The sequence below is a fragment of the Poecilia formosa genome, unplaced genomic scaffold (assembly GCF_000485575.1).
Source record: "Poecilia formosa unplaced genomic scaffold, Poecilia_formosa-5.1.2 Scaffold20, whole genome shotgun sequence".
Classification (NCBI taxonomy): Eukaryota; Metazoa; Chordata; class Actinopteri; order Cyprinodontiformes; family Poeciliidae; genus Poecilia; species Poecilia formosa.
In genome coordinates, this window is record NW_006799959.1 from 2,419,978 (window position 1) to 2,436,443 (window position 16,466).

At 34.9% G+C, this 16,466-nt stretch overlaps 2 protein-coding genes across 3 annotated transcripts; one reads left to right on the forward strand and one right to left on the reverse strand.

The window, feature by feature from the left end:
* The first annotated feature begins 2,090 nt into the window (after window positions 1-2,090).
* smarcb1a (SWI/SNF related BAF chromatin remodeling complex subunit B1a) lies at window positions 2,091-10,067 on the forward strand. Its single transcript, XM_007547426.2, has 9 exons — window positions 2,091-2,236; window positions 3,642-3,753; window positions 4,610-4,739; window positions 5,565-5,702; window positions 6,453-6,580; window positions 6,663-6,829; window positions 7,431-7,621; window positions 8,832-8,963; window positions 9,856-10,067. Exons 1-9 carry the CDS (start codon window positions 2,153-2,155, stop codon window positions 9,884-9,886), a joined length of 1,113 nt encoding a protein of 370 aa, XP_007547488.1. The 5' UTR covers window positions 2,091-2,152; the 3' UTR covers window positions 9,887-10,067.
* A 1,046-nt stretch (window positions 10,068-11,113) lies between these two features.
* Window positions 11,114-16,104, reverse strand: LOC103134911 (derlin-2-like). 2 transcript variants are annotated; one of them, XM_007547425.2, is made up of 7 exons: window positions 15,874-16,103; window positions 15,579-15,644; window positions 15,439-15,512; window positions 14,536-14,629; window positions 13,004-13,199; window positions 12,082-12,172; window positions 11,114-11,755 (listed from the first exon to the last, which is right to left on the reverse strand). In XM_007547425.2, exons 1-7 carry the CDS (start codon window positions 15,961-15,963, stop codon window positions 11,671-11,673), a joined length of 696 nt encoding a protein of 231 aa, XP_007547487.1. In that variant the 5' UTR covers window positions 15,964-16,103; the 3' UTR covers window positions 11,114-11,670. The 2 variants fall into 2 exon arrangements, with proteins under 2 accessions (XP_007547487.1, XP_016524591.1); XM_016669105.1 differs by lacking the exon at window positions 14,536-14,629 and having other exon boundaries at window positions 13,004-13,206; window positions 15,874-16,104.
* Window positions 16,105-16,466: the final 362 nt, after the last annotated feature.

Sequence of the window (16,466 nt, forward strand, 5' to 3'; positions counted from 1 at the left end):
GCACTGTGAACCGTTTATTGTCGTGATGATCGTTCGCTCGTGTTGTCCGTGAAGGCAGCAGCACCCGACCCCACCGTGTGCCAAAAAACAAAATGGAAACCGTGGAAGCGTCTGCCTTTCGTTGTCACAGCGGGAGGGAGAAATGATTCAGCTTTTGTGTTTACTGTTTACGTTGGGGGAGAACACTAAGGAGGAAAAAACATGTCTGGACCCATTTAGTTTCACTTTGTTTGTCCGGGAAACTTGAAGAAAGCTGAAACTGATGCAGAAACTGAACTTTAGGGAATTTATCCAGCAGGAATTTTATATTTTTAAGTCATTATTTGTTTAATTTACTCTAAATGAACAAACCAGGTCAGATGAAGAAACCTAATAGCGTTAAGAAATGTGTATTGAATTGTGTGAATTGTGGCACTTTTGAAAATGCCTCCCTTTAGAATTAAATCAAAAAGTTATAGCTAAAAGTAAAAGGTTTTAAACATGGACTTAGTTAAAAAAATGTTCAAGTTTCAGGAAAAATTATCCAAAAATAGTTTGTCAATAAAAAGAACTGTAAATTATTCTTCATTTTGTTGATAACTTCATGAAAAAGCCTTGATTTTAACTGAAAGGGGGAAGAAAGGCAGATTTTCTTGTTTATTTTCAGCACTTATCTGAAAATAAACCAAAAACTTGTAGACTTCTTCCTAAATTCTCCTCAAACAATTTGAGTTTCTGTTTCTGCAGCAGTTCTTCCCAGAAAGCGTCCGAGTGTTTCCGACCGTGGATGGACCGTGTGTGTGTGTGTGTGTGTTGTCGTTGCCCTTGTTAAAAATGAATTTTGTGATTCTATGCGAGTTTGAAAACAAACAAAAAATAAAGATAATGACTCAGTTTTACATGAAGATGGATAAAAACAATTGAAACAGGTGTGATGTGGTTGTTTTTGTTAATTTTTTTTCTTTTTTTTTCTTGGTGCCATTTTTCCACTTTTAACTGAAGAATTTCAAGATTTTCTTATTGCAATTTCTTTGTCTTACTTTTTCTTTCTCATGAACAAAAAGCCCTTGTGTTGACAAACTGTTTTTGGTTGTGTCTTATTTATTGATTTGTATATAAAGATTTTGTTTTGCATTGTACATTCTCTCCTCTCTTGGTTATAGATTAATATATTCATGTATATACGAATAAACATTAAGTTTGTAAAGTTAAAATAACATTTTGGCGTCTCTGGTTTTTATTTAATTTTTTTACACATTTACGTAATCTTTTTAGGACTTAACTGAGTAAATGAGCTTGAAACGTTTACTAACAGTTCATTTAAACCATCTTTGCTCAAAATATTTTCAATTAGGACAAAACTATTGGCTTCAAGTTAAAATCTTCACATAAAAATGTTAGCTATGGCACTAAATGTTTATCATTTCATATCGATATTTCTGATTTTCTTTTAAATTAATGGTAGGACATCTTTCCATTGAGTTAAACACTAAAGCAGACACAGAAATCTAGTTTTAATTATATTATTAACGCCTTGAGTAAATGCAGCAAATGTTTTCAAATACAGAGTGAACTAATTAAAGTTTTATTGCTAAGAATATTCTAAATATTTTTCCGTTTTTTCAACCAAAGTGGTTGTCTTTACTAATATGGAAAATATGCGATACCCTTTTGAAAATTTTAATCTACAATTATTTCTCCAAAAAACATTAAATACTATTTCATAAATATTTCATGCTTAATTCATTGTTGAGCTGAAAAAATATTCTCATAAATTTTTAGTTTTAAAAAAAATCTATTTTATTATTTTACAGACAACCATGAGCATCCTCTTGAAAAGAATGTGATACAATAAAGTTTTTAATCAAACTTCTCTGGCTTTGCAGTAGCTACATGAGATTAGCGTCTACATTTCTTTTTTCTCTTCTTTTTTTGAGAAACATGGATAAGACGAGTTACAACATTTAATTATATTCTCTCGAGATTAACAAAATATTTTTATTCAATTTAAATGGAAAAAAAAGTTGCTAAAATTATAGTAAAGTTGCTGGTGAGCCGATTCTAACAACTCGGATCCTGGAGCGGAACCGGAAGTCCATCATTTAACGGTTGTTTGTTGCGCTTGTTGTTTGCGCTTGCGCTGTAGCTCGGACCTTTGTTATTCCATGTCACTATGGCGCTTAGCAAAACGTTTGGGCAAAAACCGGTGAAATTTCAGCTCGAAGAGGATGGAGAGTTTTACATGATCGGTTCTGAGGTCAGTATCTTCAAATGTTTATAAACCGGCTGCTGTTACGGATCATGATTTTGAGCAGAAACGTTCCGGTGTGTCAGCCGCTAGCTGTTAGCTTAGCTATGCTCGCGAGGCCAGCTGAGGGGAAAGGCAGCGCGTGAAGGTTCATTCATTGATGATCAGAGAACAACGCGAGGATAGAAGGTGCTGATCGATAATAGGTTATCAGAAAGTGAATTCTGGAATGAAATTAATCTTTTATTTAATCGTAAACTTCAGTTGTCAAGCAAGCTAAACGTTAGCATGCGAGCTAACATGACTTCAACAAACAAAGCGCTAATTTTTAAGACAAACCGTAAAATTAGTTGGATTATTGCTTTATTATTTTAAATCTAATGTTAATACGACTTGCTGTGTTGTTTCGGTTTGTCTAGGTTGGTAATAGTGGGAGAGAACAGTTTTAAAATGACAAGTATAACACTTTTATAATGTTTAAATGGCCTGTCTTTCTTCTTCTGCACCACTGTAGAAGATTATTACTACATTATCACATGTAGAATATTACTTGCATGATTAGTAAGCGGAAAATAGCAAAAGAAAATGTAAACAACACATGTAAACAAAGAACCAAGAAAACGCCTAACAGGGTGAAGAAATGTTTAAAACTTAGTGTAACCATGAGATTAAAAAATGTATAATTCCATATATAATTCCATTCATTTTATGTTACTCTGTTATCGTGGACAATTTCCACTTGTTCATAGTCAGTTTGCCCTTGGATTGTGAGGCGTAAACAGAAACGTCTTTTAAACTGATAATCTGATTGAAGGATTATGGAGGTACGACTGTGTATTTGGGACTTTGTAGATAGGAAAAAGAAAGTAAAATTCTGCCAAAAAACTCAGAATTAATCTCAGAAATTGTCCAGAAAAAATTGGAAATTTCTAAGTTTCTAAAGTAGTACATTTTCCACTTTTGCAAATGTTCGATTTTGACTTTTGAAACTCAGAAAATTTCCGAGATAAATATATATATTTATATAAATCTTACAAATTTTCAACTTTTTGAGTTAATAAATTTCAGAGGTTTTTTTTTAGTAATTTTTTTTAGATTTATTTCAAAATTTCTAAGTTTTTTTTTCTTGCAAATGTTTTACTTTTGGAACTCAGAAATTTCCTTGTTTTTTCTATTAAATTTCTGAGATTAATCTAAAAATTTCTGAGATTTTTTTGCGGAAATTTATTCCTTTTTTTTCTAAACACAGTGGCTTTAACATGCCGTCTTATGAAGGAACTCTTAACAGAGCTTCACTGATTCTTTTTTTCTGCAACATCGCATTAAAAACCCGGTGTCTGAAACATCATAATTAGTTTTTTTTACCTGTTTATTTTATTTTATTTATTTATTTATTTTTCTGAATTTTTGACAGGTGGGGAACTACCTGCGCATGTTCAGAGGCTCCCTATATAAACGGTACCCGTCGTTATGGAGAAAACTGGCAACAGTGGAAGAACGGAAGAAAATTGTAGAGTCTTCACACGGTCAGTAGAGGGCAGCACTGACTCAAGCAACTCCAGTTCTGTAGAGCCAGCATCCTCCTGGTTTTTTATGCAAGAGTAAAATATCAGATTTTCATTTGTAATTGATTTCTTTTCTCTTTTCTTTTTTTTTACCACTGAGTATAGGGGCCTGGTTACAAGATTAAGGTCATAATGTTAGCATAAAATTATGCAGAAAAAAACAATCGTAAAGTTGTTTTTAATGAGAAAACAGCTTAATTAATTAATTTTGTTTTCAGAGATTTTATAAGGCATTTTATTTATGGTTTTGTTTGTTTGGTTTTTATTTTCATTTTATTTATTGTTTTTGGTTGTTCTGTGTTTAATTTGGATATTTAAATTATCTTCCAGCTCCATTGTTAAGAGGATAAGCATAACAAAATTATAGTTTGTTGGTCATTTTGAGGGTGAACTTGCATTATTATTCTGTAATCAATACATTACTTGAAAATGGTCTCAAAACAACAAAATTATTGTTTATTGCAATAATTTCCAGAACAATTTATTGTCCAGGAAAATGTATCACCCTGAACCATGAAAATCCAAGGAGTGAATTAGATTCAAATTTTCAAAAACCAAAAATTTGATAAGATCAATTTATTGCCCAGCTTTTATGCTGTGAACAGAGTGAAATATCTATTGATCACACATGTTATATTTTTCTGTTTCTCTTATTTTCCAATCATATTTTTATTAAACTCACTAGTTTTCCTAATAATGGTCTGACAAAGACATCCTTAAACTGTAATTTATGAAGTTTACTCAAACCTTGGTTTTATTAGGTCTCAGTGATTATTTTGTAAAATAATTTGGTGTTTTCTCATTGTTGTCTTCCCAGATCACGGCTACACTCAGCTGGCCACCAGCGTTACACTCCTGAAGGCCTCGGAGGTCGAGGAGATCCTCGAAGGGAACGATGAAAAATACAAAGCTGTGTCTATCAGCACGGAGCCGCCCACCTACCTCAGGTAAAACCCCCCATCTGGGAAAAAAAACCCAAACACACTCAGACTAATTATCTCTCTGTAAAGCAGCCAAGATGCCAATAGCTCACATGGTTATGGAGATATTGTCACTTACTTACAGATGCATTTATTTATTTATTTAAATGAACTAAATCTATTTTATTGTATTTTCTGGACTTAAAATGTTATGTTTAGTTGTTACGTGATCAGCTGAGTTTTGTGAGAATGTGAGCAGCATTGTTAGATAATCTGATTCATTTTTTTTAAAAATTAGGCAGATTTGTGAAGACACCATTATAATAATTAAAAGACTTGTCACAATTAGCAATAAATCAATCACATCTCTAACAATAGTAACATAGTAATAATGATAATAATAAAAAGGATAATTTAAGAAAAAATCTCTGTTTTGTATTTAGACTTGCCACTGAAAATATCATCATAAAAAAAATTACTAAAAGTGTTGGTTGGCTAAATTTGTGCCATTCTTGAATTGCAGTCAAGGGCCACAAAAATTAGTTCAAGGGCCACAAATGGCCCCAGGGCTGTGCTTTGGACACCTCTGATGTAGAGACAGTGCACAGTAATGTAGATCTGTGTATCATCTGTGTAGTTATGCTAACTTGCTAACTCATCTTGTGTCTTGTTACAATCTGAGCTGGTGAGAGCCTATAGATACTGAATAAGAGAGGTCCTAGGATTGAACCTTGGGGAACCCCGTATGTGATTTCTGTCCGCTTTGATGAGAAGTTTTCTATTGAAACACAGAAGTTGCTGTTCTTTCTGACTCTGGGATCCAATGGTTCGGTTCTGCTGTGTCTCCACCAGGGAACAGAAGGCAAAGAGGAACAGCCAGTGGGTTCCCACGCTGCCCAACAGTTCCCACCACCTGGACGCCGTTCCCTGCTCCACCACCATCAACCGCAGCCGGCTGGGCAGGGACAAGAAGAGGACCTTCCCCCTCTGGTGAGATGCCCCCTGCTGGCAGACGGTGTTTCTTTTGTTCATGTTTTTTTTTATGGTTGAGGCTTTGCTTGTTTGGGCGATTATTACCTTATTGGTTATGTCTGTCATGCAGCTGGGATGACTTTTACTTTTATTTTTGGACAGTCATGACCTGTAACCGTGGCAAGATGGTATAAGCATGTCACAATAAATCAATTAATTGCTTGTTAACTTAAAATGAGCTTGATAAAAGTCTAAACAATCCTTTTCTAAAGTATAATTTTGCTCACAGAGACTTCATAAGTCATTTTATCTCTTGTTTTTTTATTTTTTATTTTTTTATTTTGGATATTTAAAATGTCTTCCTGTTCTAGTGTTAAATGTTAATTTAAATTTAAAGTTTATTGATCTTTAGCAATGGGTTTTTGTATTATTTATGTCATTACCATTATATTACATTGAAAAGTCGCCATTTTGAGAAACGCTGGAAACATTTGACACCCAGTAGGAAGTAACTAGTTTGCACCACCTGCCATTTTTGCCTGTTTTTGGTTTTATTTAGGACATTTAAACTGTCTTCTAATTTGAGTTTTTAGTGTTTTTTACAAAATTAAAGTTAATAATATTTGTGACATTGAACTTATCAATGTTTTACCTGAAAATGGTCTCAAAATGACAATGCTGTCGCTTATTTCTGGTTTTTGGAATAATTAATTATCCAGTAAATTTTATAGGCGTGGTTAATTTTTTGCTTCTTTAAATGTTCATCAGCTTCGACGACCACGACCCGGCGGTGATCCATGAAAACGCCACACAGCCTGAGGTTCTTGTTCCGATCCGTCTGGACATGGAGATTGAGGGTCAGAAACTGAGGGACGCTTTCACCTGGAACATGAACGGTAGCTTCTCGCTCATTTCCCTCTCTGATGAGATTTAAAACAAACACTTAGAGTGTTCCTGTGTTATTTTTTAAATGTCCAGAGAAGCTCATGACACCTGAGATGTTTGCGGAGATCCTGTGTGACGACCTGGATCTGAACCCCCTGGCCTTTGTCCCTGCCATCGCCTCAGCCATCCGGCAGCAGATTGAGTCCTACCCGACAGACAGCCTCCTGGAGGACCAGACTGACCAGAGGGTGATCATCAAGGTGCGACTTCACTCTTAAAGGGGAAATTCATATGTTTGTACTTCCATTTCTGAAAGCAACCCAACCGCTTAAAAATAACAAAACACACAGCTGGCTTTTGGCAATAAATTAAAGATATTTGGTGTCTAGAAAACGAGCAATTTCAAAAACTTCACAAATCAGCAGACACTGCCAGTTACCTAGCAACCTATCAGAGTTCCGTCTGTTACCTAGCAATCCAGTGGAGTTCCATTTGTTACATAGCAACCTAGCAGAGTTCCGTCTGTTACCTAGCAACCCAGTTGAGTTCCATCTGTTACATAGCAACCCAGCAGAGTTCTGTCTGTTACCGAGCAACCCAGCAGAGTTAAATGTTGATATTGCAACAGCAACTTATTTGGATTTAAAGTGACAGAGCCCTTAAACAGCTCATTCTGAAAGGAGAGCCAAATAGGTAGAACTGTCCACACTGAAATCTCATTAACTAGGAATGATTTTGTGCAATGAATGTAATGAATGTTTTGTTTAGCTCATATTCCTGTCCTAACCTGTTCAAGGAAGCATAATAGGTGACCTTTATTGCAGGCGGGTAATTTTCCACGTTCTTCTTCTCGTCATCCAGCTGAACATCCACGTGGGGAACATTTCGCTGGTGGACCAGTTTGAGTGGGACATGTCGGAGAGGGAAAACTCTCCGGAGAAGTTCGCCCTGAAGCTCTGCTCGGAGCTCGGCCTGGGCGGAGAGTTCGTCACCACCATTGCCTACAGCATCCGAGGTCAGCTGAGCTGGCACCAGAGGACGTATGCTTTCAGGTACCACAAGATGGCGACTCAGCAGGGCTGCAGCTCTTTTAATAATCAATTAATTCTGCAGATTTTTCATTTAACCACTTAAACTTTTTTACGTAATATTAGAAATGCATTAAAAGATGCAAATAATTTCATTCATTTTTTAATAAGAAAATAAAAATGTATTCTTTTAGTGCACTATAAAAACACAAAATCTTACCAAGTATTTTTGGTCTAGTTTCTAATAGTTTCTAATCTATACTAATTGTAACTTGCTGCACACTCCTGGTCAGGGTTTTCTGTTTTGGTTTGCGACCCTTGACCTCCTTCACCTCAGCTGCTTGTTGGATCAGCAGATCTGACCTTACTGGGTCTTGGATCGTATGATGAAATGTTTCCAAATCCAGACAATGATCTCTGCCACAGCTGGACGTGTGAGTGGAGAAACGACTCCAGACTGTTTACTTTAATGCTGATGGACGATGTTTGTTGTCATTACGACACGAGCAGAACGAGAGATTTATCCTGCAGATGCGAGCAAAAACAAAACAAAACAAAAAAAACACAAAATGTTTTCCAAAAGTTTTTTTCCCCAGTCATCCCTTCTGTCAGCGTTAGGACCAGCTATGAGAATTTTAGTTTAATTACATCATATTAGCAGAATAAAAACTCAATTTTACCAGAAAAAATGTAATAAAATTTAGAAGAGTTATTTTACTGAGGAAAAAAGCTTCATTATCAGGATTTGTTGTGACCAGCTCAATTCATGTGATTTTTTTCTCTTCAAAATAGCTAATTATTCTAATTTGATACCAATGTTAAAATATAAAATATTTCAGTTTACTGTTATTACTTATGCACACAGAGAGGTCACATATTCATTCCTGAACCTAGAGTGTCTCTAATGTAGCTTTGCTATGACTCTTGTGCTGTGATGTATAATAGAAGTAAAAAATTGTATTTGTAAAACTTAGACTAAAGTGTAACTTCCCCAAAATGCTCAGCATTCCTCATAAAATTACGACTTTATTCTCCTAAAATTACGCCCTGGGGGTGCTGACATCACTCTGAGCTATGAAAACCCAAGGACTGCATTGGCGGGAAAAAAAAATCCCAACTATTATTAAAACGATTTATCTCTCAGCCCCACTTTCATGTCACTTGTTTATGTCTCATATATAATTAAACAGAACCCATCGTAGATTTAACCAGGAAGCGGTTTGCTGTTTTTCAGTGAGAACCCGCTTCCTACCGTGGAGATCGCCATCAGAAACACGGGCGAGGCGGACCAGTGGTGCCCCCTGCTGGAGACCCTGACAGACGCAGAGATGGAGAAGAAGATCAGAGACCAGGACAGAAACACGAGGCGAGTCTGACGAGTTTTATGCAGTTTTCATTTAAGCCTTTTTTACACAATATTAAAAATGATGCAAATAAACACTTGAATTAATTTTTAGATAAGAGAAAAATGCAAAAACGTAGCATTACTTTATTGAACACTACAATCAGTACAGTACTGAAAAAATACTTATAAAATCAACATGTGAAAAACTTTCTGCTCGACTTATCAATACAGTATAGGGCTGATCTATTATTTTTCAGATTAATTGATTAATAAATTGATACCAAATGTGCTTTAGACTTTTTAAAATGTTGCAACTCGAGTGTGTGTGTGTGTGTATATATATATATAATTTTTTTTAACAGTTTTGACTTGATTGCTCCTCTAAATGTTTTGCTTTCAGCAAATGACTTTTTGAGTCTGTACACTCCAGTAAGCGACAATTTGATTATTAAATTAGTTTACTTCAATAATTCACCATAATTAAATTAATTAATAAACCTGCTTCAGTTTCCTTAGAGTTTATGTATGAATAACTCACTGGAAGTGAAATTGTTTAATTTTAAACAACTTTTTGCTCAATTTGACATTTTCTGTAATAGATTTATCAATTAATCAATCAGGTTTGTCTGTATGGCACATTTTATTTACACCGTAGTTCAAAAAAACATTTATTAAAAACATAAAAATAAAACATCTTAAAAAACAAAATGCAGTCAACAATTGAGAAACATATCTTGTCAAATGTCATCAAAATGATCAATTCACATCAATAAATTGGTCATTTTATTTATTTTGGGTCAAAAGCAACTTTAAACAAGTGAGTTTTTAGTCTTGAGTTAAAGGAACTCAGTGTTTCGGCTGTTTTAATTTTTTAAATGCCACTATTAACACCTGCATCCTGTTTGTCCCCCAGACGAATGAGGCGTCTGGCGAATACGTGGTAGATGTGAATGCAGCAGCAGCAGCGCCCCCTGCAGAAACGCTGAGGCAGGACCAGTTGAAGGGCAGCAGAGGTTTTTACTCGGCTCTGGATGCGTCTTCTGCTCGGCTGGACTCTCGCCGTTTTATTTTTAATTTGATTCTGTTTGCTGAAGGTTCCATTAGAGGGAAAAAAAGAAAAAAAACGACCCAGAAACCTTCATGTTTTCCCCGCGCCAAACCCTTCTTCCTGGAGAAGCTGCTCTTTTTGACCTTCTACCTTATCACCGAGGGACAAAAACACACCCGACTCAGATAATATATTGTTTTGTTGTATTTGTTGTCTTTTGTACATTTTAATAATTCTTACAAAATAATAAAAAAATCAGTAAGAAATGTATTTGTTGTCCTTTTTTGGGATTTAATTTCTGCAGGGAGATTAACGGACACGAAAGAAATTTATTCAAATAGACAAAAAAAAGTAATAGTAAAGCGATGAAGACGTTTGCATTAGTCCAGCGCCCCCTGAGGCGAGGAGGGGAACAGGAGTAAATTTACTCAAAAAATATATATATTTTCTAGAGAAAAAAAACTTAATTTCTGAGCTTGAAGAAATTTTTTTTTATTTAGAACATTTCAGAAAGTTGAAAACTTTAATCTTTTGGAGCTCAGAAAATGTTTTATTAAATTATTAGACATCTGTGAAATTAGTCTCAAAATTTGAGTTTTTTTCTCAAATGTTCAACTTTTTGAACTCTTGAAATTCCCACGTTTTCTCTACAAAATTTTGGGCTTTTTTTTTTTAGACTTCACTTAAAAAAATCTTCAAACTGAAAAGTTTAAAACTAAAATTCTGGAAAATTCTAATTTTTTTGTTGCAAATATTTGACTTTTGGAAATCAAGTATTGCTCTAAAAAATATGTGAAATTAATCTCACAATTTGAGGGTTTTTTTTTTTCCATGCAAATTTCTTCAGAAATTTCCAAGTTTCTTTTCTACAACATTTTCCACGTTCTTTTCTTGCAATTTTTTTTTGAGCTCAGAAATTTCCAAGTTTTTTTTCTAAAGAATTTCCAACTTTCCAAACTCTGAATTTTACTAGTTTTTCTAGAAAATTTTAGGGTTTTTTTCTTGCAAATAAGTTTTGTTTTTGTAAAACGTGAAATTAATATCACAATTTCCCATGATTTTTTGACTTAAGAAAATATCTAATCTCAAAATTTTATTTTTTCTAAAAAAAAATTTTGACTTCTCAAACTGAAATTTTTAAGTTTTTCCTAGAAATTTTCTGGCAGACATTTACTCCTTTTTTCAACGTACAACAGTTTTAAAGCAGATGCAGTGGTGCCAGTGGAATATTTCCCAGTTGACTTTAATTTCCAGACTCCTCTCCATCCTGGTTGGACTCCGGTCCTGGTTTTCCCAGCTGTGCTGCCGTCGTGTTGTCGTGCTAAGCAGTTTCCATTTTGTCTGAGCCACAAAGGCAGCGGGTGAAAGTGCAGCGTGTGCAGACGAAGCTGCGTGGTTTTCCATTCCAGTTGCTCCTCGTTTCTTCTGCAGCTTCCATCACATTTCAACACAAAATTCTAGATGGACTGGTTGTTACAGACCCGGTTCTGTTCGGTCTCTGCTGTAACTGAGACCGTTATTGTTACTTTTCCTAAGGTTGGGAAAAGTTCAGAGAAAGTTTTGACCTTTTAGCATACGAATATAGTCAGTTTGAACTTTTTAAGCCTTCTCAAGTAGATCCATTGATTATCTTTTTGATTGTCTTATTGATTTTCTGTCTGCTGGTTGCTCCTGAAGCTTTTAGCTGCCTTGCTCCTCGTTGTGCTGCAGATCTTCTTCCTGCTGCTCCTCCTGGAGAAGGTCAGGTGGGTCAAACATGACCCGTCTGTGCAGAAAATCGGACAGAGAAGGCATTCAGATCTTTGTTGCAGCGTTTAAAATAAAATAAATGCTGCATTAGATCTGCAAAAATTTTTATATTTTCTGGTCTTTTTTTGATAAAGTGATTGTTTTCTGTCAGGAAAAGACAGATTATTTGAAGCCAGAAGTAAAAACAAATAATTTGTCTATAGAGAACAACTAAAATCCAATATTTTGTCTGTTTCTAAAACATTTCCCTGATAAAAGGCTTTGGAGGACTGATTCCAGTTGATCTGTTTTGTGCTCTGGTTTCTTTCAGTAATGATAAGCTGAGTCTACTTTGACTCTTACAGCAGATCTGGTGTCGTCAGCAGCTTTCTTCCTCCTGGTTGGTTTGGAAACACGTCCTCTAAGAAGTAATACAGGTGTCCAACGCCGATACCTGAGGAGAGAGCTTTTGATGAATGCTACGTCTCAAAGCCACAGATCTCTGTTCTGCATAAATTACTAAAACGACAGTACAAAGGCCATTGTAGATAGAAAAAATAATAAGGGAGTAAATTCTGAAAAAAAATCTAAGAAAATTTTTAAAATAAAACTTGAAAATTTCTGAGCTTGAAAAGTCAAAAAAAAAAGTCGAGAAAAAGATTAAATTTTTAGATTAATCTAAAAGAAATTCTAGAAAAACTTGAAAATTTCTGAGTTTGAAAAGTTGAAAACTCGCTAAAAAAAGATCAAGGAAATACTGAGATTCATCTATAAAATTTTCTAGAAGAAACATGAAAATTTCTGAGTTTGAATAGTTGAAAATTTGTTAGAAAATTTTTTTATTTGAGATTAATCTCCAAAATATTCTGGAAAAATTTGGAAACTTCTGAGTTTCAAAAGCTGAAAATGTTCCAAGTTTTTTCAAGAAGATTTCTGTGATTAAGCTAAAAATTTCAGATTTTTTTTCTTGCAAATATTCTATTTTTATCCTAAAAAAATTTCTGAAATTTTTCTCGTAGATTGTTGACTTTTGGAACTCAAAATGTTCCATGTTTTTTCTAAGAAAATTTCAGAACTTAATCTAAAAATTTCCGAGTTTTCTCTTGCATATTTTAAACTTTTCAAACTCAGAAATTTCCAAGATTTTTATAGCAAATTTCTGAAATCAATCTCAGAATTTCAGAATTTGTTTGGCAGAAATTTACTCCTCTTATTTGTTTCTGTCTAAAATTGCCCTAATAATGTAGTTGTAAAAGCCAGAAAGCAGAGGGTTAAGGCTTCTCACCCAGGACGTCGGCAGTGACGGGGTTTCCGAGCAGCAGGGAACATCCCATCAGCACCCAGGGCAGAAGCGGCGCCTGGAAGGTGAGGAGGCCGAAGAAGTTCATGCGTATGAGCGGGTTTCTTTTACTCCAGACGTACACCAGCATGGTGATGAAGGCCTGGCCGAGGAAGAAGATGTTGGCAAACAGACCCAGCAGCTGCAGACTTTCAGGTTAAATACAGATAAATCTAATTTATGGAGGTTTAATGTTCACAGACATTCTGCTAGTCAGGGTTAAACGAAATAAGGATTTTCCAACGCATTCTAATTCTTTTAGGTGATTTTTAGCCCATATTCCTTTTGCCATCTGCAGAGTTTGGTGTTTTTATTATTTTGTGGGAAGTGGGTCTAAAGTCAGACTGATTGGATCCTTTGGGATTCTTCCCGTATTTCATAAACTCACTGTGAATTTCTGTTCTGGAGACCAAACAGAGTTCAACAGTGGAGGTTAAGAGAGTTCAGTGTGCACTGGGTTAACCAGATCCACGCTAGCTGAGTTTAACTAATTTCACATTTTGAAAAGAAATTCGCTAAGGAAAACACACCATTTAGAAAAAAAACCCTCACGTTTTTTGACAAAAAGCTTGGATGAGGTACTTTTTCAGCAGCATCAACACTTTTATCGAGTCGCACGAGTCACATGATCAACAACCGGATGTAACTAATCCACGAAGAAGAAGTAGACAGGAAGTAGTTTGAGAATCGTGTTTTAAAAAAACAAAAGCGATTTATCGCGTTAACAAACTTATTCACGTGTGATTTTAATTGCGTTTCTTATTTAATGAAAACAGCACACTTGCGAAATTACGTTTACAACATTAGCGGAGTATTGACAAAGTTTTGCGCAGATTTGTGAAGGACATGATACTAAGTGATGCTAACAGAAGTGTTGTCTTCTGTTTCTCATATCAGAATAAGTTTGAGTCAGAGCTTCAAGATGGCTATTAGTCCTATTAGTCAAATTTATTAGCCACGTGTTATTAATTGTGACTATTAATGGCTTAAAGAGTGAAAAGCAAAATCCAAGGAGATAAACAACGCATAAATAAACTACAGCACTGATCCACCTTTTTTTTAATGTCAGTGTAGATGTATCAGGTTTAGAATTGGCTGATAAAGGAAAAGTAGTGCTGAACTGATTTACAATGCTTTTTGTTGTTGTTGTTGTTGTGTTTTTTTTTTAAATACAGTCCTAAATGTAAACATTTTAATTTGTACGTCATATTTTTTGTGTGTATTTTTTTAGCTGCTCTTATTTGTTTTCTTATTTCATTTTGTAGATCAGAACCTGTTTGCTACAACTGTTTTCCATGCTTTAATTGGTGAATAAATAAAAAAAAACTATATTTTTAAACATTTTCTCCTGATATATATTAAAATTTTAATACTGAAATGTGGATCTTCTAACATTTTACCCTCATTCTTTAAATCTCCAGATGTCTCTTATTTAATCAGGAAACCCATTGTTTGCTCTCAGAGTTTGTAAAGGATACAGTTATGAGGATTCCTCCAAACAGGAACATGAAAACAAAATCAGCCGTTCTTCCTCGGAAACAGTCTTCCTCCAGCATGCGGCAGTACCGATAGCTGACCTCAGCTAAGGACTCGACTGCAGGTTTTTCTCTGTATTCAACAAATTATAATTTACGTCTCAATAAGCCTCATTTATCTTGAATTTTAATGTTGGGCAACATGAAGACCATAAATGTCCTAAAAACACTGGCTGTGCCTGAATGTATTGATAAAACCCATAAACTGTTAAAATATTATTAAATAGCTGTTTATGTACACAACTGCTATCTTTAAGGTTATATTTATGTGTCACTAGAATCTATAGAACCAAATAAAAACTTATGGTGGGCCAGATTTGCTGCAATGTAGATAGAAAAATAATCACGGAAATCTTTAGGAAAAACAAGGAAAATTTTGAACTACCAAAATTGCAAAATTGCTAGAAAAAAACTCAGAAATTTTTAGATTAATCCTAGATAATTTTCAAGAAAAAACAAGAAAATGTCTGAAAAGTTGCAAATTTGCTAGAAAACCCCCCCACAAAAAATTTAGATTAACAACAACAACAACAACAATAATAATAATAATAATAATAATAATAATAATAATAATAATAATGTACATTTTTGAGTTTGAAAAGTTGCTAGAAAAATCTCAGAAATCTTCAAGAAAAGATCATGGAAATGTCTGACTTTCAAATTCAAATTTTTTTGACTTTACAGACCCAGAAATTCCTACGTTTTCTAAAACATTTCTGAGATCTTTTTGGCAGTAGTTCCCTGGCTCCCTTTTGCTTTTCTATCTACAATGGCCGTAATATGCCGTTGTAGTAAACTGCTGATAAATAATCATGCTGTTATTGTTTGTAACTCAGAGAAAGATACAGGAAAATGATGTTGAACAAAAAACCAAATCCAAGAGAACCAAAGAAGAAGAAACTGGTGATCAGACGCCATATCTGGAAAACAAATGAGGAAACAGTGATGAAGATGATGAATTACTTTGGTGTTAAAATTTTTTGTACCTGGTATCTACTGATGATGAGGTCTGGGTTGAAGTACAGCTGAAACGGGGAGATGACTTGAAGTTGCTGGAAAGAAATCTGCAGGTTCAGCTTTGATTCTTTCACCATTTAGAGATAAAATTACACATTTCAGTTCTTTCAAAAGCATTACCTGGATCCCAATTTAAGCTAACAACAAATTACAAACATTTTAATCAGTAAAAACAGTTTGATTCTCACCTAGAACAGAGTATTTTCTTTCAGAACTACATGAGTTACAATGTGCTGGTTCTGTTCTGGTTCTGGTGTTTCTTACCACGGCAGCGGTGGTGAGGACGCAGGCAGTCGTGTACGTCCGGGTCACCAGAGGGATCTGGAAATACTCCTGAGTGAGGCTGAGAGCCATCGCTGCTGCTGCTGCTGCTGCATCTCTGAGGCTTCATTTACTCTGAACACATGCAGTAGGCCACGCCCACTTCACAGCAACAGCCAATCGGATTCACCCAAACACTGCAAAAAATCCCACAAGAACACAAGTCTAGATGTTTTGCTCTTGCGCTCGATGAAGGCGGACGCTTTTTTCCTCCGCTCCTTCCCTGTCCATGCCTGCCGTGCTTTCTCTGTTTTTGTCCTGTTGAAATAATCTGCCAATAGAACAAGACATTTTTCATCAATATTAAGGAGTTATTGACTTACGACAAAATCCTATATCTTGCGGAAAACTTACTTGTGTTAGTTTTCTCTTATTTAAAGTGTACTAAAATATTTGCACTAGAAATTAGACCGAAAAACAGGTGATTTTAATAATTTTGTGTTTTTGCAATGAAGTTAGTCCTAAATATAACTACAAACCTTTATCACATTATTAACAAGATCTATTATTTTTAGAAGGGAATGAATTAAACCTTT